The sequence below is a fragment of the Chionomys nivalis genome, chromosome 2 (genome assembly GCF_950005125.1).
Source record: "Chionomys nivalis chromosome 2, mChiNiv1.1, whole genome shotgun sequence".
Taxonomy (NCBI): domain Eukaryota; kingdom Metazoa; phylum Chordata; class Mammalia; order Rodentia; family Cricetidae; genus Chionomys; species Chionomys nivalis.
Genome location: NC_080087.1, coordinates 43,420,477 through 43,442,640, shown reverse-complemented (window position 1 = coordinate 43,442,640; position 22,164 = coordinate 43,420,477). Strand labels below are relative to the sequence as shown.

At 36.5% G+C, this 22,164-nt stretch overlaps 1 protein-coding gene across 11 annotated transcripts in view; it reads right to left on the bottom strand.

Moving 5' to 3' along the window:
- The window catches only part of Trdn (triadin), a 377,801-nt gene that overhangs the window by 205,514 nt on the left and 150,123 nt on the right, over positions 1–22,164 (bottom strand). For all 11 annotated transcript variants that reach the window (XM_057761731.1, XM_057761734.1, XM_057761735.1 and 8 more), the window contains exon 10: positions 6,488–6,565. In XM_057761731.1, the coding sequence (XP_057617714.1) occupies positions 6,488–6,565 (78 nt within the window). The remainder of the gene's footprint in view (positions 1–6,487; positions 6,566–22,164) is intronic.

Genomic DNA, 22,164 nt, shown 5'->3' with positions numbered 1-22,164 from the left:
TTAAAAATAGAAATAAATGAACATTTATCCCTTGTTTTCTGGTTTACTGAAATTACTACATTTACCATTTGCAGTGTTGATAGGTTCCCCTAGTGATGCAGATGTTCAAATTTTGCATCTGTTCTCTAGTCACTAACTTTTTGGTATGGTAAACATCTCCACTCCTCTGCTCTTTAGGCTAAAGGTTGAAAGGAGTTGTCAGTCTGAGCTATGCTTGCAGTGCTCCACCATAACTCTGCTCAGACATTCATAAATATTTTATTATTTAAGCTTATGAATTCACATATTTGAATGACCGGGCAGCATTATACATTGAGCCAGATCAAAATTGATCTTACTACCCCTTAAAATCTATTCTCATTCCTAAAGTCAATTTTTTACCCAAGTCAGATAAGAGTTTTAGCAATTATATGGAGCCCTAACACCTAATTGCCATTCAGAGATAATGGGGAAGGCACCGAGCCTTGTTAAGAAACACCTGGCTTCAAATTACAATTATGCCATTTTTAGATCTACGTGATCATAGACAATTTCCTTGATTTCTCTGATCTTCTTTCTAAAATTATTGCATCATATTCAATTCCTGGACTTGTTTTGACGGTATGCGTATCCCATTAGAATTAAAGCACATTTTCCTCCTGGAGCAGGAGCCTCCTGAGTGTGTTTTTCTTCTAAACCCTCAAAATTATTTATCATCAATAAAACTTTTATAAAGTATAGTGACCTAAAGTTGAATAAATCCCATGTATCATAGAATCAATGGAATAAATTCTTGTTTTATTAGTTTATGGTTTGTACTTCACAGAATATATGTCACAGAAAACCTGAGGTGACCAAGTTCTTTGGTTTAAACAAATTGTGAATAAGATATTGGAAGATTCTATAGAACCTTTCCTACAGCGTATTCTATGGTAAATTCATATTAATTTTATATGATGCTTCTTTTCCCTCTGTATCTACATAAATCTAACTACATATTCTTTCTAACCTGGAATAGATCTTTTGCTACTGCATAACCTGACTTATTCATAGCTGAGCTAATACCAATTAATGAAGCCATTGTGATATATTCAACTCACTTTTCTATTTCATACAAAATGGCTCATAGTTGTTCTGAGAAATCTGACATCTCCATAGACACCATTAACTGTACTTTCACATTGCAACGGCTATTATCAAAAAGCAAAGCCATGTAGACTTAAATCTGTTATTAAGATAGTTTATTACCAATCTACCACCTGGGAAAAAAAAAACAAATGAAAGAGAGATATGTAAGAAGAATTGCCAAAACGGACTCCAGTTTGTACTTAAATTCAGATTCCATGGTTCCTAAGTTAGGAAGTGAAGACATGAGAGTCATAACATATTGTTTGGTCATGATCATGTAAGTGATTAATGACATAGATGAGATTGGATTGCGTGTGATTCTGGTCTTATATCTAGAGTTTTCTGATCTACATACATGTTACAAAGTTATAATATTTTTTAATGATAAGATCAAAATTAATACTAATTATATATCAAGGTGCAAAGTAAATAAATGTATTGCAGCTGCTATTTAAATTGTGTACCTGTAATAAAATACTTAAAAGTAATTAAAGTATAATTTAACTTCTTCCTTCCATACATATGCTACAATAGAAAGGTCCTGGTGATTTCACATTAAATGTCTGTTATTTGTATAAAGGTATCTTCCCATTCAATGATTAATGATAAACACTAGGGGCTTCAGAGAGTTATGGTGAGTTAGGTAATCACAATTCTTTATTTAAAAAGGAATGAGATGCCTTGTAATTTTGTTTATTTGAGGATTTTAGGAAATAGTTCTTCTACCATTGTTAGTGACTGGGGAAATGGAGAACAACTTTGATTGAAGTTATCCTGTTTAATTTCTTTCTTTTTTTTTGTTTTGTTTTGTTTTGTTTCCTTTCGAGACAGGGTTTCTCTGTAGCATTAGTGCCTGTCCTGGAACTAACTCTCATAGACCAGGCTGGCCTGAACTCACAGAGATCTGCCTGCCCCTGTCTCCCAAGTGCTGGAGTAAAAGGTGTGTGCCACCACCACCCAGCTCCTGTTTAATTTCTAAGGACTCTGTTAAGGTAGAGAAAGCCTGAGCCTTCCAGAGAAAGAGTCATCCTTGGAGAAGTGGGTGGAAATGCTACCAAAATTGACAGTAAGAAATTTTTCATTCTAAATTATAAAACCTCCTGAAATGTAATTTTACAAAGTTTATTCTGAGTGAGGAAAATTAATCATTCTCATCTCTCTATATGCTTCAAGGATTAATAAGTCACCTTTTGAATTTGAGGTCCTCTCTGCCCTTGTGAGAACATAAGTTAATGCACTTAAAAAGAGTATGAAAAATAATATTATATTTAGGTCCATTTAAAAATCAGTGCTAGTTAAGAAATGTCAAGATTTAAATATATATTGACAACAGTTACCAAAATGATTTATTTAATTGATTACTGGGTAAGATCCTTTTAATGCTTTGTAACCAATATTCCCAAGACCAATGTTTTATAAAGAACAAAAGAATGCACATAATTTAATATGAAGTTAGTTCCCTTTGCATTCAAATATTCAAAACAGTAAAAGCTTTGTTGCAATACAGAAATCATGTGCCAGAGAGAACACAGTAATCAAGGAAAGCAAGGGACAACTTCAAGACACTAAGTGAGTGGCCAGAGACAGAAGTACAATGATGTTCCTTATAACAAGTACCTGCTGCAAAACATTCATTTTCAAAGTGCAATGAAAGCACAAAGACTTTTTTTATAAAATGAACTTTACAGCTTTAAAGAGTTTTATCTACAAGGTTGGCAAGCTTTTAGGTTTCTATTGAAAACATTCTAAGTTGTTTCCAAACTCTTTGAGCAAATGTAATAATCTAGTCTCTATATGAAAAGCACTACTTTAAAACCCTTAAAACTGAAGTATGTTTCCATTTCTACATTGACCCACATTCAACAAAACAAATGGTATACTTCAGTGCCATGTGCATGTTTTTCTTTTTAACACAAAGCCATTTTCTTGCAAGTTATTCCTAAGGAAGTTCCAGACCAAAATAGTGCATCAAGAGAACTGGCATAATCAGCGTCACTAAAAACATCTTGATTAATACTAAATATGTCCTAGTTCTTAATCAATTATGTTAATGAAGACATAGGCAGCACCTCTGAAATGCCTGACAGAGCTACTGAGCTCAGTCTATCTGGATACCTGTGCTTCTTGGGAATTGTTCAGTGCTAGAAGTGTCAGGAAGAGGACCCTGCCTCTCTGCACATAAGCAGTTCCTACTTGCAAAAGGCCCACCATCCCAAAATACTGTTATTTTATTCACGCAAACATAATATGGAATCCTGGGGTGAATTGTCAAATTAATCATCCTTTAATTGTGACAAAAGATTTGCAGCATCCCATTGTAAAAATGATACATCATTTTCCAGGTGTCAGGGTGAAAGGCAAAACATTTGCTTCTCGGGTGTTTTATAAACTTCTGCCAGAAGATCAATTAGAGTCAAATATTTGAAGAATCTTATTACCAAAGAATGCCTACAGTTATGAATACTGAATTATTTGATTTATGTCCACCTCTTTAGAATCCCATGACACTTATGATGACACTAATATTTATAGGCTGTGGCTTGTCCTGCTAGTATTAGGAATGGAGATGATTGCTTGGCAGTTCGTGTAAATTATCTGAGTCATTTGAACTACTAATGTCCATAAGTGAAAAAGAATAAACATATTCTTTGTCTCCTTTATTTTGTTTTTAGGGAGTGGTGTTTCTGAGTTCTAGTAGATTTGTTCTAAGTCCTTTGTTTAACATGTACTTAAAGGTATACGAAGATAGTTGAGATTTTCAAAGTTTGGTTGTTATATAACTTCAATATAAACTCTTAACTTACACAAAAGAAAATGATAGTCTAGAGATTTTGTTTCTAAAAAGTAGGCAAAATAATTGGCTTCTCCAAACCATTTCTGCAACTCTAATTGCATGAGGTAGATGTTTAGATTATTTTAACTAAGCATAAAGCTTACCACAGATTACAAGTTGAGTATGTCATCATCTATGTCAAGGTTTTTATGCTGAAATAGGGTCTCAGTGTAACTATTAAAGATAGAACCTTTTGGGAAGTTAAATGAGTTCATGTGTATGTGGGCAAAATCCTCATAAACCTGCCTCCACTACAGGAAGAGGGACATTAGAACATGACTTCTCTACTATTGGGACCAAGAAGTGAAAGAGATGCTTATAGGACTGACCTCTGAATCTGTCTTGGCCAGAACCCTAATCTTCAAGCTTCCAGAATTACAAGAGAATAAATTCTTATCACTTCAACTACCTAATCTCCTGTGTCTTGGTAAAGCTTTTTCTGACTTATCAGACAACATGGTTGATAGGCAAACTTATACATCAATATGAAATGATCCAAACATATTTTTCATCCACAAAGAAGCAATGTCTGGAAACAAGTGAGAAATGGGTGGATTAAGACATGTTAGTGGACTTAGTGGAGACCATAGTATCTTGTTCTGGTCAGAGTATTCACACTGAAAAATACATATGTGGGTAACACAAAATACCTTGTAGCTGACAGATACAGGAAAGAACAGTGTTATATCTTTGGCTAGATTAGTTCTCTAAACACTCAGGAATGTCTCTGAAGAGTAGGAACAAAGTACTCATTAACTTTAAATAAGACACAGGTTCTAACAATCACATGAAAGCATATGTGTGTTTCCTAGTTTAGGATTAAAGTAACGTTGACTTACAGTTTGCTTAGGAATTTTGTTTAAATTTAAAAACCATAATTCATTTAATTTGTTTAGCTAACCAAATCAAAATGTTTATTTACTATCTAATAGGTTGCTGTAATTCGTAAAGGACATGTGACTCCCTTCCCTGTTTTCTATTGACATTTTTCTGACTCTTACAAAAGAGTTAGACACTTACCTTGAATGATTTGGTGTTTGTTCAGACATTGAGAAGTCAGATTGTCAACATAAGTGACATTCTAGTCACTTGGAATCCAATCTTTGGCCAAGGGTTTTGAGTCACTCAATTAAATGAATAGGATTCTTAAAAACATATGGTTGTTTAGAGCAGATAGGAATTTGACACTCAAACGTGTTTCTGGGGGAGCAGCATAAGCTGCACTTCATAAAAATGCTGAGACTCAGGTCCCAATCTAGACTTACTGAATCAGAAAGCACGTTCAAACAGGAGAACAAGGTTATGTGTCAGTTCTGAGAATTTCTGCTAGGGTAGTCTTGGCTATCACCAAAACACACTGCTTGCATCAGAAGACTTCATAAAACTTGATACCAAAACTAAAGCAGAAAGCTTGGACTCTTGATGGTTCCTCCCCCTGTATAAACAGGCCACTTCTTTGATGAAGCTTTATCAGTGCAAGCCTGGTATGACCATGTGTGGAAACCAGAAGCCATGGGCAGCTATTAGTCAGTGGGGGCAGAATGTGCAAAAGGGGGAGGTGTGTCTGTGCATGAAAAAAGTCCCTTTTTATATGGAGAAAAAGAAAGGTAGAAAGGGGGTTATGAGGACCCTTTCCATTGGTATTCTCATAAAACATCTGTTGTGCATTGACTTTAATATTTGTGCTTTTACTTTGTTAAACTGAATGAGAATGACAGGAACAGTATTTTTAGTTAGTTAGTGAATTTCTAATAGGAAAATATCTTAAATGATCTTGTTGTTGGAATTTACTTCAAAAATAGTAAAAATAATGAACAGACCACACTTGTAAAACAGACTAAATTTCCAACAAAACTGACTCCAGTGACTTCCTCTCTGGTTTTGCTGGAGGGAAGCAGGTTATTTGTTTGTTTGGTTTGGTTTGTTTTTATTTGCCTTTTGAGTTTTTGTTGTTTTTTCTGTCAGAAGTCCTATTTTGATAGATTATTACTGGCTGTAACTACTAATTGCATACAGCACTTATAAACTAAATATAATTGCCTCTTTTTCATAAATGCAGTCTGTGCATGAAATTTTAATAACATCTAGAAGGCAGAGCTCATGCGTAGTCAATTTAAATAACTCCCAAGTTTAGATAATTCATAACATATGGAACTCAAATTCAGACTCTGTCACCTGAGTCTTTAAATACCAATTATACAAGCGATGGTAAAACTGCAGAATGACAAATTCTTGCCCACTTGTGCTGATGGTTGTTTTTTTTTTTTTTTTCTTATCTTAGTTTCAGGGTAGGACACTGGCCTTCCTCCAAGAAGACAGAGTTTAGCTATATGAAATATTAAGAAGAAATTTTATTTCTTAGAAAGACTTCAATTGAAATGTCAAGAAAACAAAATTAACCTTATGAATAGTAAATTTATGAAACAAAATACTGGACCTTTTGTTAACTTCCTTTATTGTTTTGTTTTTCTATATTCCTTTTTAAAAAAAAGTCTACAATGGAACTATTTATACGGGAGACAATGCACTGCAAATCTGAGTACTTGCCTTCAGGAACAGGCATTGACGGAGCAGGCCTAGAAACTGGTGCTACCCGTCCTGGTGGTGGGAAGGCCGGGCTTTGTCCTGTTCGTGCAAAGCAGGAGAAGATGAAAAAAGTTTAATAATTTTAACATCAGTAACTAAAATAGGTAGATCTAGCCCCTGCATGCATAATTCATAATTCTGAATTATAAATTAATATTCTATGCAGTGAGGAGACTGAGGTGGCAGCTTTGAGAGGATGAGCTCACAGGTTCTGTTATCTTCAGTGCTATTTCTGAACATATTATTTTTCACAAATGTGTGTACAATGTCAGACACCTCTGCTGGATTGCCTTATGGAAAATCTATGAGTGATCAAATAAAGCAATTTACTTTCAGCGTGCACTTTAAATTATGAAAACTAAAATCATGGAAGCTGGGGAGGATTCTGATCTGCAGAGAATTATCTTTTCTTTTTCTTTTTTTTTTTTCATTTAATGAACGCTTTCCAATGATATAGCAGGGCAATAAAGAAAGGTTGAAATTCACAGGCCTTTTGATGTTGAACAGGTACAGTTCTCCTGCCAAAATAAATGACCTGGAGTTAAGAAAATAATGAGCCAAAAGTAAAATGTATTCAGTTGTATAGAAACTTGAAAGGTGCTCTCCAGTCTCTGAGCTCATTATCAAGGGAATCAACAGCCAAAGGCCCACAATCGTTTCCAAGTCTCTTCCCATCCTGAACAATTTCTTTAATTAACCAACCCCATTGGAGCCATGAACTGTACAGAGTAACCATCGCATGATGCCAACATGAACTACTTGCATAAAGTTTTATTACTAATTGCCAACTCATAAGCTCTTGCTGTGTGTTTTGATGTAGGAATTGACATGGGCATGGGTACTTTGAAAATCACACTGGCAAGTAGATATTATCAAATGTCAGCAGATATGCCTGCTTCTTGAGAGGTTTTCAGTTTTAGAATTCCTGAAAATTAGTTCACTGTGGCAAATTACAGTGCAGCAAGTGGAACAATCAAGGTTTTCTACATACCACCTCCCAGGCCTACATCCTCATATCAAATAGAATTTAGCCTTCATTCATTACAGAATTTTCTTTTATTATTGGTTACCCACAGACAGACTGATTTAGGAGTATGTTCAAGTATGGAAAAAACGAAACAGAAGAGTGCATGTCATACTGGCCATATACCCAGAAAATATAAGCCTATCATCTCATTTTCTTCCTCATGGTAACAAGATAGGTAACATAAATTTCTTTTCTTGGTGAGCCAAAAGAAGGTAGTGCTTGAGGAGACCAAAACAGAGCTTGGTACATCCAATCTCCCCATGACATTCATCTATGCTTATAACATGTCTAAAATGATACATATTGCATATTTTATGCATTGAAACTTTTAATATTCACAGAATTCTTAGGAATAGCCATGATACTCGCTGCAATTTTGAAAAACGTGTCAGATGGAATTATGACATTCAGTTCCTAAATGATGGACCTGGTTACAAATGCAGGCTCAGATCTGCAGTGAGAAAGTTGTTCACCAATGGCCTGAGGCTGGCAAAAGATCTGTGTCTATAAGAGTTCACCTGATGAGGAAACAGCAAAAGAATGAAGCCTTCTCTTTAAATTTCTGCCTTTTCTGTAAGCAAATGTGATAGATACTGGGACAAATCAGTTTCTAAGTCTTATATGAAAACTCTTTTTAAAACACTTTAAGATAAAATGATGTGTGTGTGTGTGTGTGTGTGTGTGTGTGTACAAATTTCAAATGCCCAAATATTTGCAAGTAGTGCAATAAACACACTGGTGCTTAAGAAGCATAGCTTAGAAAATTCATTTCTCATCAGAGATTCTGCACAGCCACATTACTTCAGTATTCTCTGCCTACTAAACCGATTATGGTTAAATAGAAGACTCAGTGGGTAAAACCCTTTGTATACACACGAAGATCAAAGTTTGATCCCCAGAATCAATGTGATGGATGTAACTGTGATTGTGGCCTGACTAGGGTGATATGGTGATATGATGATATGATATAGGATATTGTTCTGGCTAGATTTTCATTTGTCAGTCTGAGCCAATTTAGAGATACCAAGGACTAGGAACCTCAACTGAGAAAATGTCTCTCTCAGATATCCTGTACACAAAGCTGTAGGGAATTTCGTTGATTACAATTTCTTGATTACTGATTGATATTGAAGGGGTCCAGATCACTGAGGGTGGTGCCACCTGTGGGGCTCTGGTCTGGGACTGAATAAGAAAGCAGGCTTTGGAGTGCCCATAAGCAGCACTCCTCCACGGCTTCTATTTCGACTGGTACCTCCACATTCTAGCCCCAAGCTCCCATCCTGACTTCCATCACTGATGGAGGGTGAGCTAAAAATGCAAGATGATATGAACACTTTCTTCTCTAAGTTGCTTTTGATCATGGTATTTTATCACAGCAACAGAAACCCTAAGTAAGATGGAAATTGATACCAAGAATAGGGTATTACTGGTACAGACCTGGTAATACTTGTGATACCTTTTTTGGGGAAATTTAGAAGGACTCTGAAATCTAAGGCAAGAAGAACCTATTGTGTTCAGAGGTTGATGGACTATTGTGGGGACATAGAGGATAATGCTGAGAGACGTGCAGATGATAGAGGCTGCGTGCCTGAATTTTTATATGAAAGTATGAGAGACCCTTAAAGACTATCAGGAATATTCAATGTTTTGAATTAAGAATTTGTAGTTTTGGTTGAATTGACTGTGATAAAGGAAAGACCAGCATCATTGACACAAAGAACTGGGGAAGTATTTCTTCAGAGTCAGCACGTAGAAGCTGTGGTCCAAAGGAGGCCAAGGCTAGATGCCAAATTTGGTAATGCATAAGAGATTCCCAAGCAGTATTGGGTATTGACAGCATGAAGGTGTTTATGAAGAGCAGGTGAAGCTTGGCTCTGTGGTAGTTCACTGGTGAAGGTGCAGACACTACTGTGTTAGAAGCCAGAGGATTGAAGGGGTTGGGGAAAAAAGTTGAGATTTACTATCATATGTCAAGTTTGGAACTCCTAAAGAGAGCCCATCAAAGGCTATCAGTAGGAGCCCAGCACAGTTACAGGAGAGAACAAAGCCTTTTAGAGATGCCACAACCATGGAACTACCACCACAGACAGCAGCAGGTGCAACTCCACATCTTTATGAGCCTAGGAGAAAATCTGAGTGTACTGAGGATGGCAGAGTCATAGAGGCGGAACTCCCAAGACCCTTTGGAACCCATACAATTATGAATGTGTGTCAGATATTAAGCATTGAACTTTCTACAATGTTAATTTTTGGTTTTGCTTTGGTCTAATTGTGACTGGGCACAGGTTTTTCCTTTCAGAAAAAGGAAAGGAAAGGGGATAAGAAAGTATATAAGTTATTTTATTTTTTTACAGGATCCCACAGTTAATAAATTTTGGAATACAAGAGAGACTGCAATTTGATAGAGATAGTTGGATGTTTCAAAGGGACCGAGCTTTTAAGTTACATTAGTAACTTAACAAAGATTTATATGGAAAGATCTGTATCCCCAGATGTTCAGAGGCCAGTTTGGATGGCCTACACTACCACAATGGGATCCTGTCTCACACAAGATGAAGACAAGGACTGACACTTGGGTTGTCCTCTTACTTCCAAACTCACACTGTGACACATGCATACCCCTCCCCCCCCACACACACATTCAAAATGATAAAATGGCTAACCATATTGTTGCAATGCAGCCAGTACAACGAGTAAATAAGACCACCAGAATAATAGATGTCAGATGGCTCTTTTTCATCACAGGAATATGTACAGATAGCCTTGATAGGGAATTTTTAGCCTAGGATACACTTGATCTAATGCAACAAAACTATTCAGCTATACTGAAACATAAACTGGAACTTCAATACAGACTTACAGAAAGATTTGTCCTATGCTCAAATGTTGTCAAAGATTATTGAAATCAGATCCTTTATGCTTATTACACATATTTAAGAAAATTACAATATTATATGGATGATATAATTTTAAAACACAAAAATTTTATACTCAGATGAACGAATATGAAAGTTGAGATTTATCACCTCTACAAGAAGTGGAAACTTGAAAGTCTTACGACTTTGCCAAACCTCAGTCTGGGCCTTTATAAGTGTGAATAATTCTAAGGGTGTTAAGAGGATTAAATGATGAAGGACCTAATGCATACAAGATACTGAAAACATTACTTTTTTCCTCCTATAACATATTTACAATTTAAATCCCATCTAATTGCACAAGAGGATTTGAAATTATATTTTGAAGTAAGAAAATAAAAACAAAGTTAATATTGGACATGACAGATACTGGAATCCATATATAGGAAAAAAGGCTTATAATTTTATTTGGTATGTATTCCTTTGGAGCTCCTGAGAATTGCTGCTCTCTGAAGGAAAGACTTAGGTCTTAAAATGATCATTGTCACTGGAAAGGTGCCTTTCACTTGCAAGGTGCTACCTGAAAAGTCCTGGCACTCAAACATGTTGAGTTAACTCTATTCAAATCTTTGAAAGATTATTTCCATAAGACATGGATGGTCTATGTATAAGCTGCCAGTTTTATTTTAGGGTCAGTCACTTTTTGTTTGTTTGTTTGTTTTTGTTTCTTTTTCTCACACAAATCAATTTGGTAGTTTTAGAATTAATCAGATTCTATAGGCAATAGTATACTGCTGGTAGTCATTTAAGTGACTGACATTTTCTTTGTTAAAATAATGACAATGATAACTTGGTGTCTCAAGTAAAGCAGGAAGTTAGGGGCTGAATTCAGATTGTAGGAAGGAAAACGCAATGCCCTATTTGAAAATTTAATCTGTCTAGTCTATGGTTGAAAAGCATTTCTAGAGAACAGAAGCCAATTCTGTGCATATTGTGTAAAAGGTAAAAGAATATATATATATATATATATATATATATATATATATATATATATATATATATCCTTCTAATGTCTCAAAGATACTGTGTGTTGTAGGCTTTTACTGAATTCTCCTGGATGTATTGAGTGTTAAATTAGATGATCATGAACGTCTTAATAATACTTTCAGTTTTACAAACTGTGGATGACTATGGTTTTTGGACGGGAAACCCTAACAATCACTGGTAAGTGATCATTGAGTTAAATTGCATTTACATGTTTTAAAAATACAAAGGCTTACATTATAAAATCCCACCTAAATCTGTTATATTTTTTATTTATTGAAGACATTTGTTAATCTATAACTTAAAACAAATTAAAATATAAAATATATATAAGAAAACTATAACTATTTATTTATTTATTGGTTTCTTGAGACAGGGTTTTTCTATGTAACAGCCCTAGCTTCCCTGACTATTTCTTGTAGACCAAACTGCCCTGGAACTCACAAAGATCCACCTGCCTCTGCCTCCCGAGTGCTGGAAATAAAAGGATGCGCCACTACTGCAAGGCTAACCATTTTTTATAAATAAATAAACATTGTAAATTTGCACAATGTACCTAGATTTCTAGCTTATAAGGGTAGTTCTACAGTTTTCCAACTAAAATTAATAAAATTAACTGAATAGTGGGCTATATTTTCAGCTAGAACATATGGTTATATTAATTGTATATGACCACAGTCTCTCCTTGATTTTCAGGTTTCTGTACTGAGTATCTCAATCCTCTACTTTGAATCTTTACAGCACTTGTTTATGAAAGGAAGGGAAAGCTACTGTACAGCATGTATTGGCAACCACTTCTTGCTTTACTACCTTTCAATCCCAGGGGTGCCAACCCTATGATCCTCAGAGCATATAGGTATAATGACACCCAAGAGGACAGGAAGAGTTGAAGTAAACCAGAGAGGAACGGAGGTGCAGAGGGAAAAAAGAAAGAGGAAAAGCAATAAGAAAGAAAGCTAAAACATGTGGACGCTACAAAACAAAAGGACAGAGGAGACACAGAATCAGATTCGATGGGAAAATAAGAAGGAGAATAATATCCAGAGAAAAGTAAACCTGATCTCACTAATCTAATTTCTTATTTGTCCTCTTTCAGAATGGTGAATTTCAGATTTATTTACACAGACATCATGGGTTCTTTTTAGCAATAATATACTTCTTCAGTCCGTTCCTCAGGCAAAGATTCTTAGTATTATAAATTAATTTCAAAGCTTGCTATGTAAGCCATATAACTTGCTTTGAACATGATCTGTTGGGTAGTTTGAAGGTTTGGTATTTCAGCTGTGTGAACACATCCCCGTGCATTCATGGGTCTTTGCTCTGGGATTCAGTTAGCACACACAGGGTTTGCAATGCCTTGTCAGTGATATATCTAGTGCATAAGACTTGAATATATTGAGATATAGAACCCAGAATAGTGATGACAGCCTGGTGCAGATAAATTAAAACAGAGATCCAATCATTGATAAAAATGTCTAGAATTGCCTGGAAGAGAATTCTTATGGACCCTAGGCAAAAATGGAAAAAATTCCCTTAAATTATTGATAGGCAAATTAATATGTTTTAGAGTATTATAAATACAATATGAAGTCCACTTAGGTTTTTGTGATCTTTTATGAAGATAATAATATCAATTAAAAAGAACCTCTGAACACAACCACTGAGATAGAAATCCCTTTCATCATGAAATTTATGTTGATCTTAGAGCAAGGCTGGTGATCAACAAGCAAAACAACAATTCATATCTCATATGACAATCAGCATAAGAGTGTTGAGGCTGAGAGCAGCAGAGGAGTAGTTAAAAGAAAGTTGAATACAGAAGCTTGGTGTGACCACTAAACAGGCTTGTTAACCTGAATGGAGTTGTGCACAGATTAGACAAACCATGGGCAGCATTGAGAGACTGTTCTACAATATGAAGTTCTGTTAAAGCTTGTCATCATAGATAGCTTCCTTAGAAAGGCAACTCAATTCTGCAAGAAGAAAAATAGGCTGTTTTTTTTAAAGAAATAATAAGGGAGATGGATGACATTGACGTGAGCCAGGTCTGATATAATGCTAAGGGGAGTGGGTGTTCTACTGTGAAGGGGCACACACTCATGCACGAAATACTTATTTAGTGCCTGCATTCACCAATAATTTCATTAAACAAAACTATAGCACTGAACATCATAGACTAATATACTCCAAGGTCATAGAGTTGAGATTCTAGCTTAGTAGAGAAAAATACGATTCAATAGGAAAAATGTAAATAATGCCCTATTCTAAAACTCACCATGGAATGGTTATAGGAAAAGTTACTCAGTTATTCAAATGTCATTCAGCTCAAATATTTTAATGGGTTGATAGCCTTGCGTATGATCAATGGAAAACAAATTGTAGAAAAGTGGATAGTAATATCCAAACAAACCTAGTAGGTCTAGTCACTAAATGTAATGTGGTAAGTGAGAAAATAAGGAAATGAAGTTCACAAGAGCACCTGAGAGCAAATTAGGTAGTGGCAATGTAAGAAGAGCAGATTTTTGTTTGCCAAGCTACTTGTTTTATTAATAAATGGTCTAGTCATTTATTTCTCTTGACTTGCTTTCGCCAGTGTGTGTGCAAAGTGGTTCATTCAAGGTAGATCCAGATAAAAATTTTTTTCTTTTTCTTTTTTTTTATTTTTTATTTTTATTTATTTATTTATTAAAGATTTCTGCCTTCTCCCCGCCACCACCTCCCATTTCCCTCCCCCACTCAAGTCCCCCTCCCTCATCATCCCTAAGAGTAATCCGGGTTCCCTGCGCTGTGGGAAGTCCAAGGACCACCCACCTCCATCCAGGTCTAGTAAGGTGAGCATCCACACTGCCTAGGCTCCCACAAAGCCAGTACGTGCAGTAGGATCAAAAACCCATTGCCATTGTTCTTGAGTTCTCAGATAAAATTTATTGAGATATCTCAATGACACGGCTTATGAGTTATTTCATTCTCAAACTTTGTTTTTTTCATACTTTTAAATTTTTTCTTTGAGACAATGAGTATTAATCCTAAATTGGCTATCCAACTCTATTTCCAAGTATGTAAAACACAGAAACCTTCAACTTCTTACATAAAAGAGCATCCCCTAAGCCATAATGTTTCTGGGACTGTTTCTTTGACACCTAATAAAACTCATCTCTGGTATATCCATGTGTTATTTTATATTTGCATATTCACTTTGATGAAAAGCAAGAAATGGGAGCCAGATATATATTTCATACCTTCTTTTGATTAAAAATTATAAAGGTAATATTAATGGTTTTTTTCTTTCTCATATCAAACATGAAGTAGAAATAACTTCCCATGGAACAGCTAACTAATGAACAGAAATGAGATTGAGTCCAGATTTTATCATCGTTCCATTTATTTTATGCCTTGTTAATGTCAGTATTCCTGATGTTCAGATGTAATAGAAACAGATGCTGAGACTCATAATTGTGGAACCTCAGAATGTAAAGAAGACTTTGAAGTTAGTCATCTCATACCATAGATCTCAAGATAGTTAGACGTGGTCTCTGAAAGCATAATTACCTAAACCAAGGGGATACATTGAGTTCAAGACTGATTTTACATTAAAGTTAATTTCTACTTCATGATACTCTTCTGTTTATTTAACATTCGACTCAGAAAGTCAGAATAAATGGCAAATATCTTGCTACCATGTGTGAATCATTATTCCTGAAGTGTCTGTACCTGTTTCCTTTCGGTTAACTTTAGACATAAGTTGGTAGTGAACCACTGAGGAGGCTCAGCAGCTTCTTCAAGTGATCTCTGCATGACCTGACTCCATTTCCACAGCCAGAGGAAGTCAACCAGGTTATTCTCAAGTTTTTCAGGATTATGTATTTTCATTGTGTGTGTGTTTTTAGAGCGGGGTGGGGGAATTGGCAGGGAGTGCCTCGGTAAATGTATGTGTGTGTAGATGTGAACATGTTCAAGCAGAAGCCATGGATTAACCTCAGCTTTGTTCCCAATCTGATGAGAAATACTTTCAGTATTAAGGCCAAATATAGACGGTAAGTAGAGGTATGAGTCCGCCAAATTAGACTGATTTCTGTCTCAATTAAAAGACAATGACAACAACCAGGTGTTGTGTGCACTTATATGAGTTAAACAAAACTAGGTACACTGAGAATGGAAGGGTCATTTGAACCCTGGAGTTCGAATCCAGTTTGGGAAACACAGTGAGTGCCAGTTAAACAAACACCAAAATAAACTGATTCAATAATAACTTCTTTATATGTGCAGAACACATATGTCCCATTTACTCTGTAAAAATTGTAAAAATTCAATAAATTATTTTATATCTGAAGGATTATAACATATATAATTCCAACCATTATTCAAAGATTACTCTGCTTATAACTTTTTAAAATTCCATTCCAATACACTTATCACAATACTTGACAACCCTTAATATCAAGTTATGATTTACTCCATGATTCCCCGGGTTTCAATGAATCTACTCATTTCCAAGTTATTTTTAGTCTCTAATAGACTATACCTATTTTAACCTTCAATGCCTACTAACGAAAGGAAAATCATTTCTAAGATGAAACTAATGGTGAAATGAAGGACTGAATGAATGAATGTTGACAATTGCCAAGTTAGCAAATTGTACTTAGAAAATTTTAATATACATAGTTTGAATTTTAGGTTTTCACATCTTAGTATAGTGGGAAATACTTCCAAAAACATACAAGAAAGCATTTGTTTCAATAACCTGTAACTCTAAAGTGTTTATTAATTTTGAGATACCTTAATTATTTTTATGACAATAATACCCATTATTTCAGCGAAATATTAAAAGTTAGCCTGTAATTTGTGAATAAAACTAAGCTAAAGCTAAAAATTAATAGAGGTATGTCATGAAACAGTTCACTCATAATATAACACCTGAAATATTTCTTAAATATCTAATATTTTCTCCTAAGTGGTAAGAGTATATGACTGTTGTGTTTCAATCTAAAGCCTTTCACTTCCACGCATATAATCTGAATAAGATTGAGTGCTGGAAGATACCTCGAGTTTCACTGAAACACTGGAAATCAAAAGAGCAGGAGGACTTATATTTGTGCATAAGATTATTTAAAAATGGCTAAAGGAATAGGAAGTAAATAAAGTATTTGAAGTTATTAAAACAAACTTAAAAGAGAGCTAAAGTTTGCTGTTGTTCTAAGACTTTTCATTAATGGAAGATATATATTGTAGGACAGTAATGTGGAATTATGTTGGAGAAATATGACTCACATTATTTCATAGCAATTTTAAAAACATATTTTACATGCTACATTCCAAATTATAATAAGATGATATTATTAATGGACATTTTATATCCTATTCCCCATGAAGGTGATTTAAATTACAAATATCACATATTTTAACTATAGGTTGCAATAATTATCTAAAGATAGTAAATTTAAATTAAGACTCTAATACCCTGGCGCAGGCAGGCCCGGGCAGCGGAGGCACCAGCACGCAGGCAAGTCCTGGCGGCAGAGGCACCGGCGTGCAGGCAGGCCCGGGTGGTGGAGGCATCAGCAGTCAGGCCCGGCAGGCAGGCCTAGGCAGCGGAAGCACCGGCACACAGACAGGCCCGGGCGGCGGAGGCACCAGCACGCAGGCAAGTCCGGGCGGCAGAGGCACCGGCGTGCAGGCAGGCCCGGGTGGCGGAGGCACCGACAGTCAGGCCCGGCAGGCAGGCCTAGGCGGCGGAAGCACCGGCGCGCAGGCAGGCCCAGGTGGCGTAGGCACCGGCAGGCAGGCCTAGGCGGCGGAAACACCGGCGCACAGACAATTCCGGGCGGCGGAGGCACCGGCAGGCAGGCCCGGGCGGCGGAGGCACTGGATACAGGATAGTGCGGGCAAGAAACAGTGAAGCCTGCACTGAGAACAGATTGCCCCGCTACAATTAAATCAAACCCAATAGATAGCATCGGTAAGAGGAGATGGGCAGACGCCAAGGCAAGAATTCACCCAACAATCTGAAAAACAACATGAAAACACCAGAACCCAATGATCTTACAACACAAGGACTTGAACACCCTATCACAGGAGAAGAGGAAAAAACTGACTTTTTGAAAGCAATAGAGTCCCTTAAACAACATGTAAAAAACGCCCTCATAGAAATGGATGAGAAGTATAACAAAAAGTTTGAAGAAATGAGTAAATACGTAAATGATACCCTGGGAAGCCAAGAAAAAACGATCAAACAGGTAATGGAAACAGTCCAAGAATTGAAAACTGAAATGGAAGCAAGGAAGAAAACACAAACTGAGGACCAGCTGGATATGGCAAATATAGGTCAACGAGCAGAGACTACAGAAACAAGCATAATCAATAGAATACAAGAGATAGAAGAAAGAATCTCAGATTCTGAAGACAACATAGAGAAAATAAACGGACTGATCAAAGAAAACACCAAAACCAACAAATTCTCATCACAAAACATTCAGGAAATATGGGACACAATAAAAAGACCAAACCTAAGAATAATAGGGATAGAAGAAGGAGAAGAGGCACAGCTCAAAGGTCCAGAAAACATTTTTAACAAAATTATGGAAGAAAACTTCCCCAACATAAAGAAAGATATTCCTTTGAATATTCAAGAAGCATACAGAACACCAAACAGACTGGATCAAAAAAAAAACGTCCCCTCGCCATATAATAATCAAAACACAAAATATACAGATTAAAGAAAGAATATTAAGAGCTGCAAAGGAAAAAGGCCAAGTAACTTATAAAGGTAAACCGATTAGACTTACACCTGACTTCTCTATGGAAACCATGAAAGCCAGAAGGTCCTGGATAGAGGTACTACAGAAACTAAGAGACCATGGATGCAAACCCAAACTACTATACCCAGCCAAGCTATCATTCACTATCAATGGAGAAAACAAGACATTCCAGGATAAGAACAAATTTAAACAATACGTTGCCACAAATCCAGCCCTACAGAAAGTAATAGAAGGAAAATCACAACCCAAGGAATCCAACATTGCCAACACTGCCTACAATAACCCAGGCATCTAGCGACCCTTCAACAGCACAACTCAAAGAAGGGAGACACACAAACTCTTCTACCAAAAGCAGTAAGAATAACCGGAATTAACAACCACTGGTCATTAATATCACTTAATATTAATGGTCTCAATTCACCAATAAAAAGGCACAGGCTAAGAGATTGGATACGAAAACAGGATCCAACAGTCTGCTGTTTGCAAGAAACTCATCTCAACCACAAAGACAGGCATCTACTCAGAGTAAAGGGTTGGGAAAAGGTTTTTCAAGCAAATGGTCCTAAGAAAAAAGCAGGTGTGGCCATACTAATTTCTAACAAAACTGACTTCAAACTAAAATCAATCAGAAGAGATCGAGAGGGACACTTTATACTCATAACAGGAACGATTCAGCAGGATGAAGTCTCAATCCTGAATATCTATGCCCCTAATATAAAAGCACCCACTTATGTAAAAGAAATATTGCTAAAACTCAAGGCAGACATCAAATCACACACACTAGTAGTAGGAGACTTCAACACACCTCTCTCACCAATGGACAGGTCAATCAGACAGAAAACTAATAGAGAATTAAGAGAATTGTTGGAGGTAATAAATCAAATGGACTTAACAGACATCTATAGAACACTCCACCCAAATAGGAAAGAATACACCTTCTTCTCTGCAGCTCATGGAACCTTCTCGAAAATTGACCACATACTTGGAAACAAAGGAAACCTCCACAGATACAAAAAAATATCAGTGTCCACCTGTGTCTTATCAGATCACCACGGATTAAAGTTAGAAGCCACCAACAAAGCTACCCCCAGAAAGCTGGCAAACTCATGGAAACTGAACAGTCAACTACTGAACCACACCTGGGTCAAGGAAGAAATTAAGAAAGAAATTAAAGTCTTCCTTGAATTTAATGAAAACAAAGAGACAACATACTCAAACCTATGGGACACGATGAAAGCAGTGCTAAGAGGAAAGTTCATAGCACTAAGTGCCCACTTAAAGAAAACGGAGAAAGCATACATTGGGGACTTAACAGCACACCTGAAAGCTCTAGAAAAAAAAGAAGCAGACACACCCAGGAGGAGTAGAAGACTGGAAATAATCAAACTGAGGGCAGAAATCAACAAAATAGAAACACAGAAAACAGTCCAAAGAATCAATGAAACAAAAAGTTGGTTCTTGGAGAAAATCAACAAGATTGACAAACCCCTATCCAAACTAATTAAACGACAGAGAGAGAACACGCAAATAAATAAGATCAGAAATGAAAAGGGGGACATAACCACAGACACAGAGGAAATTCAGAGAATCATTAGATCTTACTACAAAAGCCTGTATGCCACAAAACTGGAAAATGAAAAAGAAATGGACACATTTTTAGATAAGTACCATATACCAAACCTAAACCAAGACCAGGTGAACGATCTAAATAGACCTGTTAGTCGCGAAGAATTAGAAACAGTTATCAAAAATCTCCCTTCCAAAAAAAGCCCAGGGCCAGATGGTTTCAATGCAGAATTCTACCAGAACTTCCAAGAAGAGCTAATACCTATACTTCTTAATGTATTTCACAATATAGAAACAGAAGAGTCATTGCCAAATTCCTTTTATGAAGCTACAGTTACCCTGATACCAAAACCACACAAAGACCCAACCAAGAAAGAGAATTACAGGCCTATCTCACTCATGAACATCGACGCAAAAATTCTCAATAAAATACTGGCAAACCGAATCCAAGAACACATTAGAAAAGTTATCCATTATGATCAAGTAGGCTTCATTCCAGAGATGCAGGGCTGGTTCAACATACACAAATCTATCAATGTAATCAACCATATAAATAAACTGAAAGAAAAAAACCATATGATCATTTCATTAGATGCTGAAAAAGCATTCGACAAAATTCAACACTCCTTTATGATAAAGGTCTTGGAGAGATTAGGGATACAAGGGGCATACCTAAATATAATAAAAGCTATTTACAGCAAGCCGACAGCTAACATTAAATTAAATGGAGAAAAACTCAAAGCCATCCCACTAAAATCAGGAACACGACAAGGATGTCCACTCTCTCCATACCTCTTCAATATAGTGCTTGAAGTTCTAGCAATAGCAATAAGACAACATAAGGGGATCAAGGGGATCCGTATTGGAAAGGAAGAAGTTAAGCTTTCATTATTTGCAGATGATATGATAGTATACATAACCGACCCCAAAAACTCTACCAAAGAACTCCTACAGCTGATAAACACCTTTGGTAATGTGGCAGGATACAAAATCAACTCCAAAAAATCAGTTGCCTTCCTATACACTAAGGATAAGGAAGCAGAGAGGGAAATCAGAGAAGCATCACCTTTCACGATAGCCACAAATAGCATAAAATACCTTGGGGTAACTCTGACCAAGGAAGTGAAAGATCTATTTGGCAAGAACTTTAAGTCTTTGAAGAAAGAAATTGAAGAGGACACCAGAAAATGGAAGGACCTCCCTTGCTCTTGGATTGGGAGGATCAACATAGTAAAAATGGCAATTCTACCAAAAGCAATCTATAGATTCAACGCAATCCCCATCAAAATCCCATCAAAATTCTTCACAGATCTGGAGAAGATAATAATCAACTTTATATGGAAAAACAAAAAACCCAGGATAGCCAAAACAATCTTATACAATAAAGGATTGTCTGGAGGCATTACCATCCCTGACTTCAAACTCTATTACAGAGCTACAGTACTGAAAACGGCTTGGTACTGGCATAAAAACAGAGAAGTCGACCAATGGAATAGAATAGAAGACCCTGACTTTAGCCCACAAACCTATGAACACCTGATTTTCGATAAAGGAGCTAAAAGTATACAATGGAAAAAAGAGAGCATCTTCAACAAATTGTGCTGGCAAAACTGGAAGTCAATCTGTAGAAGAATGAAAATAGATCCATATATATCACCATGCACAAAACTCAAGTCCAAAGGGATTAAAGACCTCAATATCAGTCCAAACACACTGAATCTGATAGAAGAGAAAGTGGGAAGTACTCTACAACACATGGGCACAGGAGAACACTTCCTACGTACAACCCCAGCAGCACAAACACTAAGGACATCATTGAATAAATGGGACCTCCTGAGACTGAGAAGCTTCTGTAAAGCAAAGGACACTGTCACTAAGACAGAAAGGCAACCCACTGACTGGGAGAAGATCTTCACCAACCCCGCAACTGACAAAGGTCTGATATCCAAAATATACAAAGAACTCAAGAAATTAGACCGTAAAAGGTTAATCAATCCAATTATAAAATGGGGCACTGAGCTGAACAGAGACTTTTCAACAGAAGAAGTTCAAATGGCCAAAAGTCACTTAAGATCATGCTCAACTTCCTTAGCAATCAGGGAAATGCAAATCAAGACAACATTAAGATACCATCTTACACCGGTCAGAATGGCTAAAATCAAAAACACCAATGATAGCCTCTGCTGGAGAGGTTGTGGAGAAAGGGGCACTCTCATCCATTGCTGGTGGGAATGCAAACTTGTGCAACCACTTTGGAAAGCAGTGTGGCGGTTTCTCAGGAAAGTCGGGTTCAACCTACCTCTTGACCCAGCAATACCACTATTGGGAATATACCCAAGAGATGCCCAAACATACAACAAAAGTATATGCTCAACTATGTTCATAGCAGCA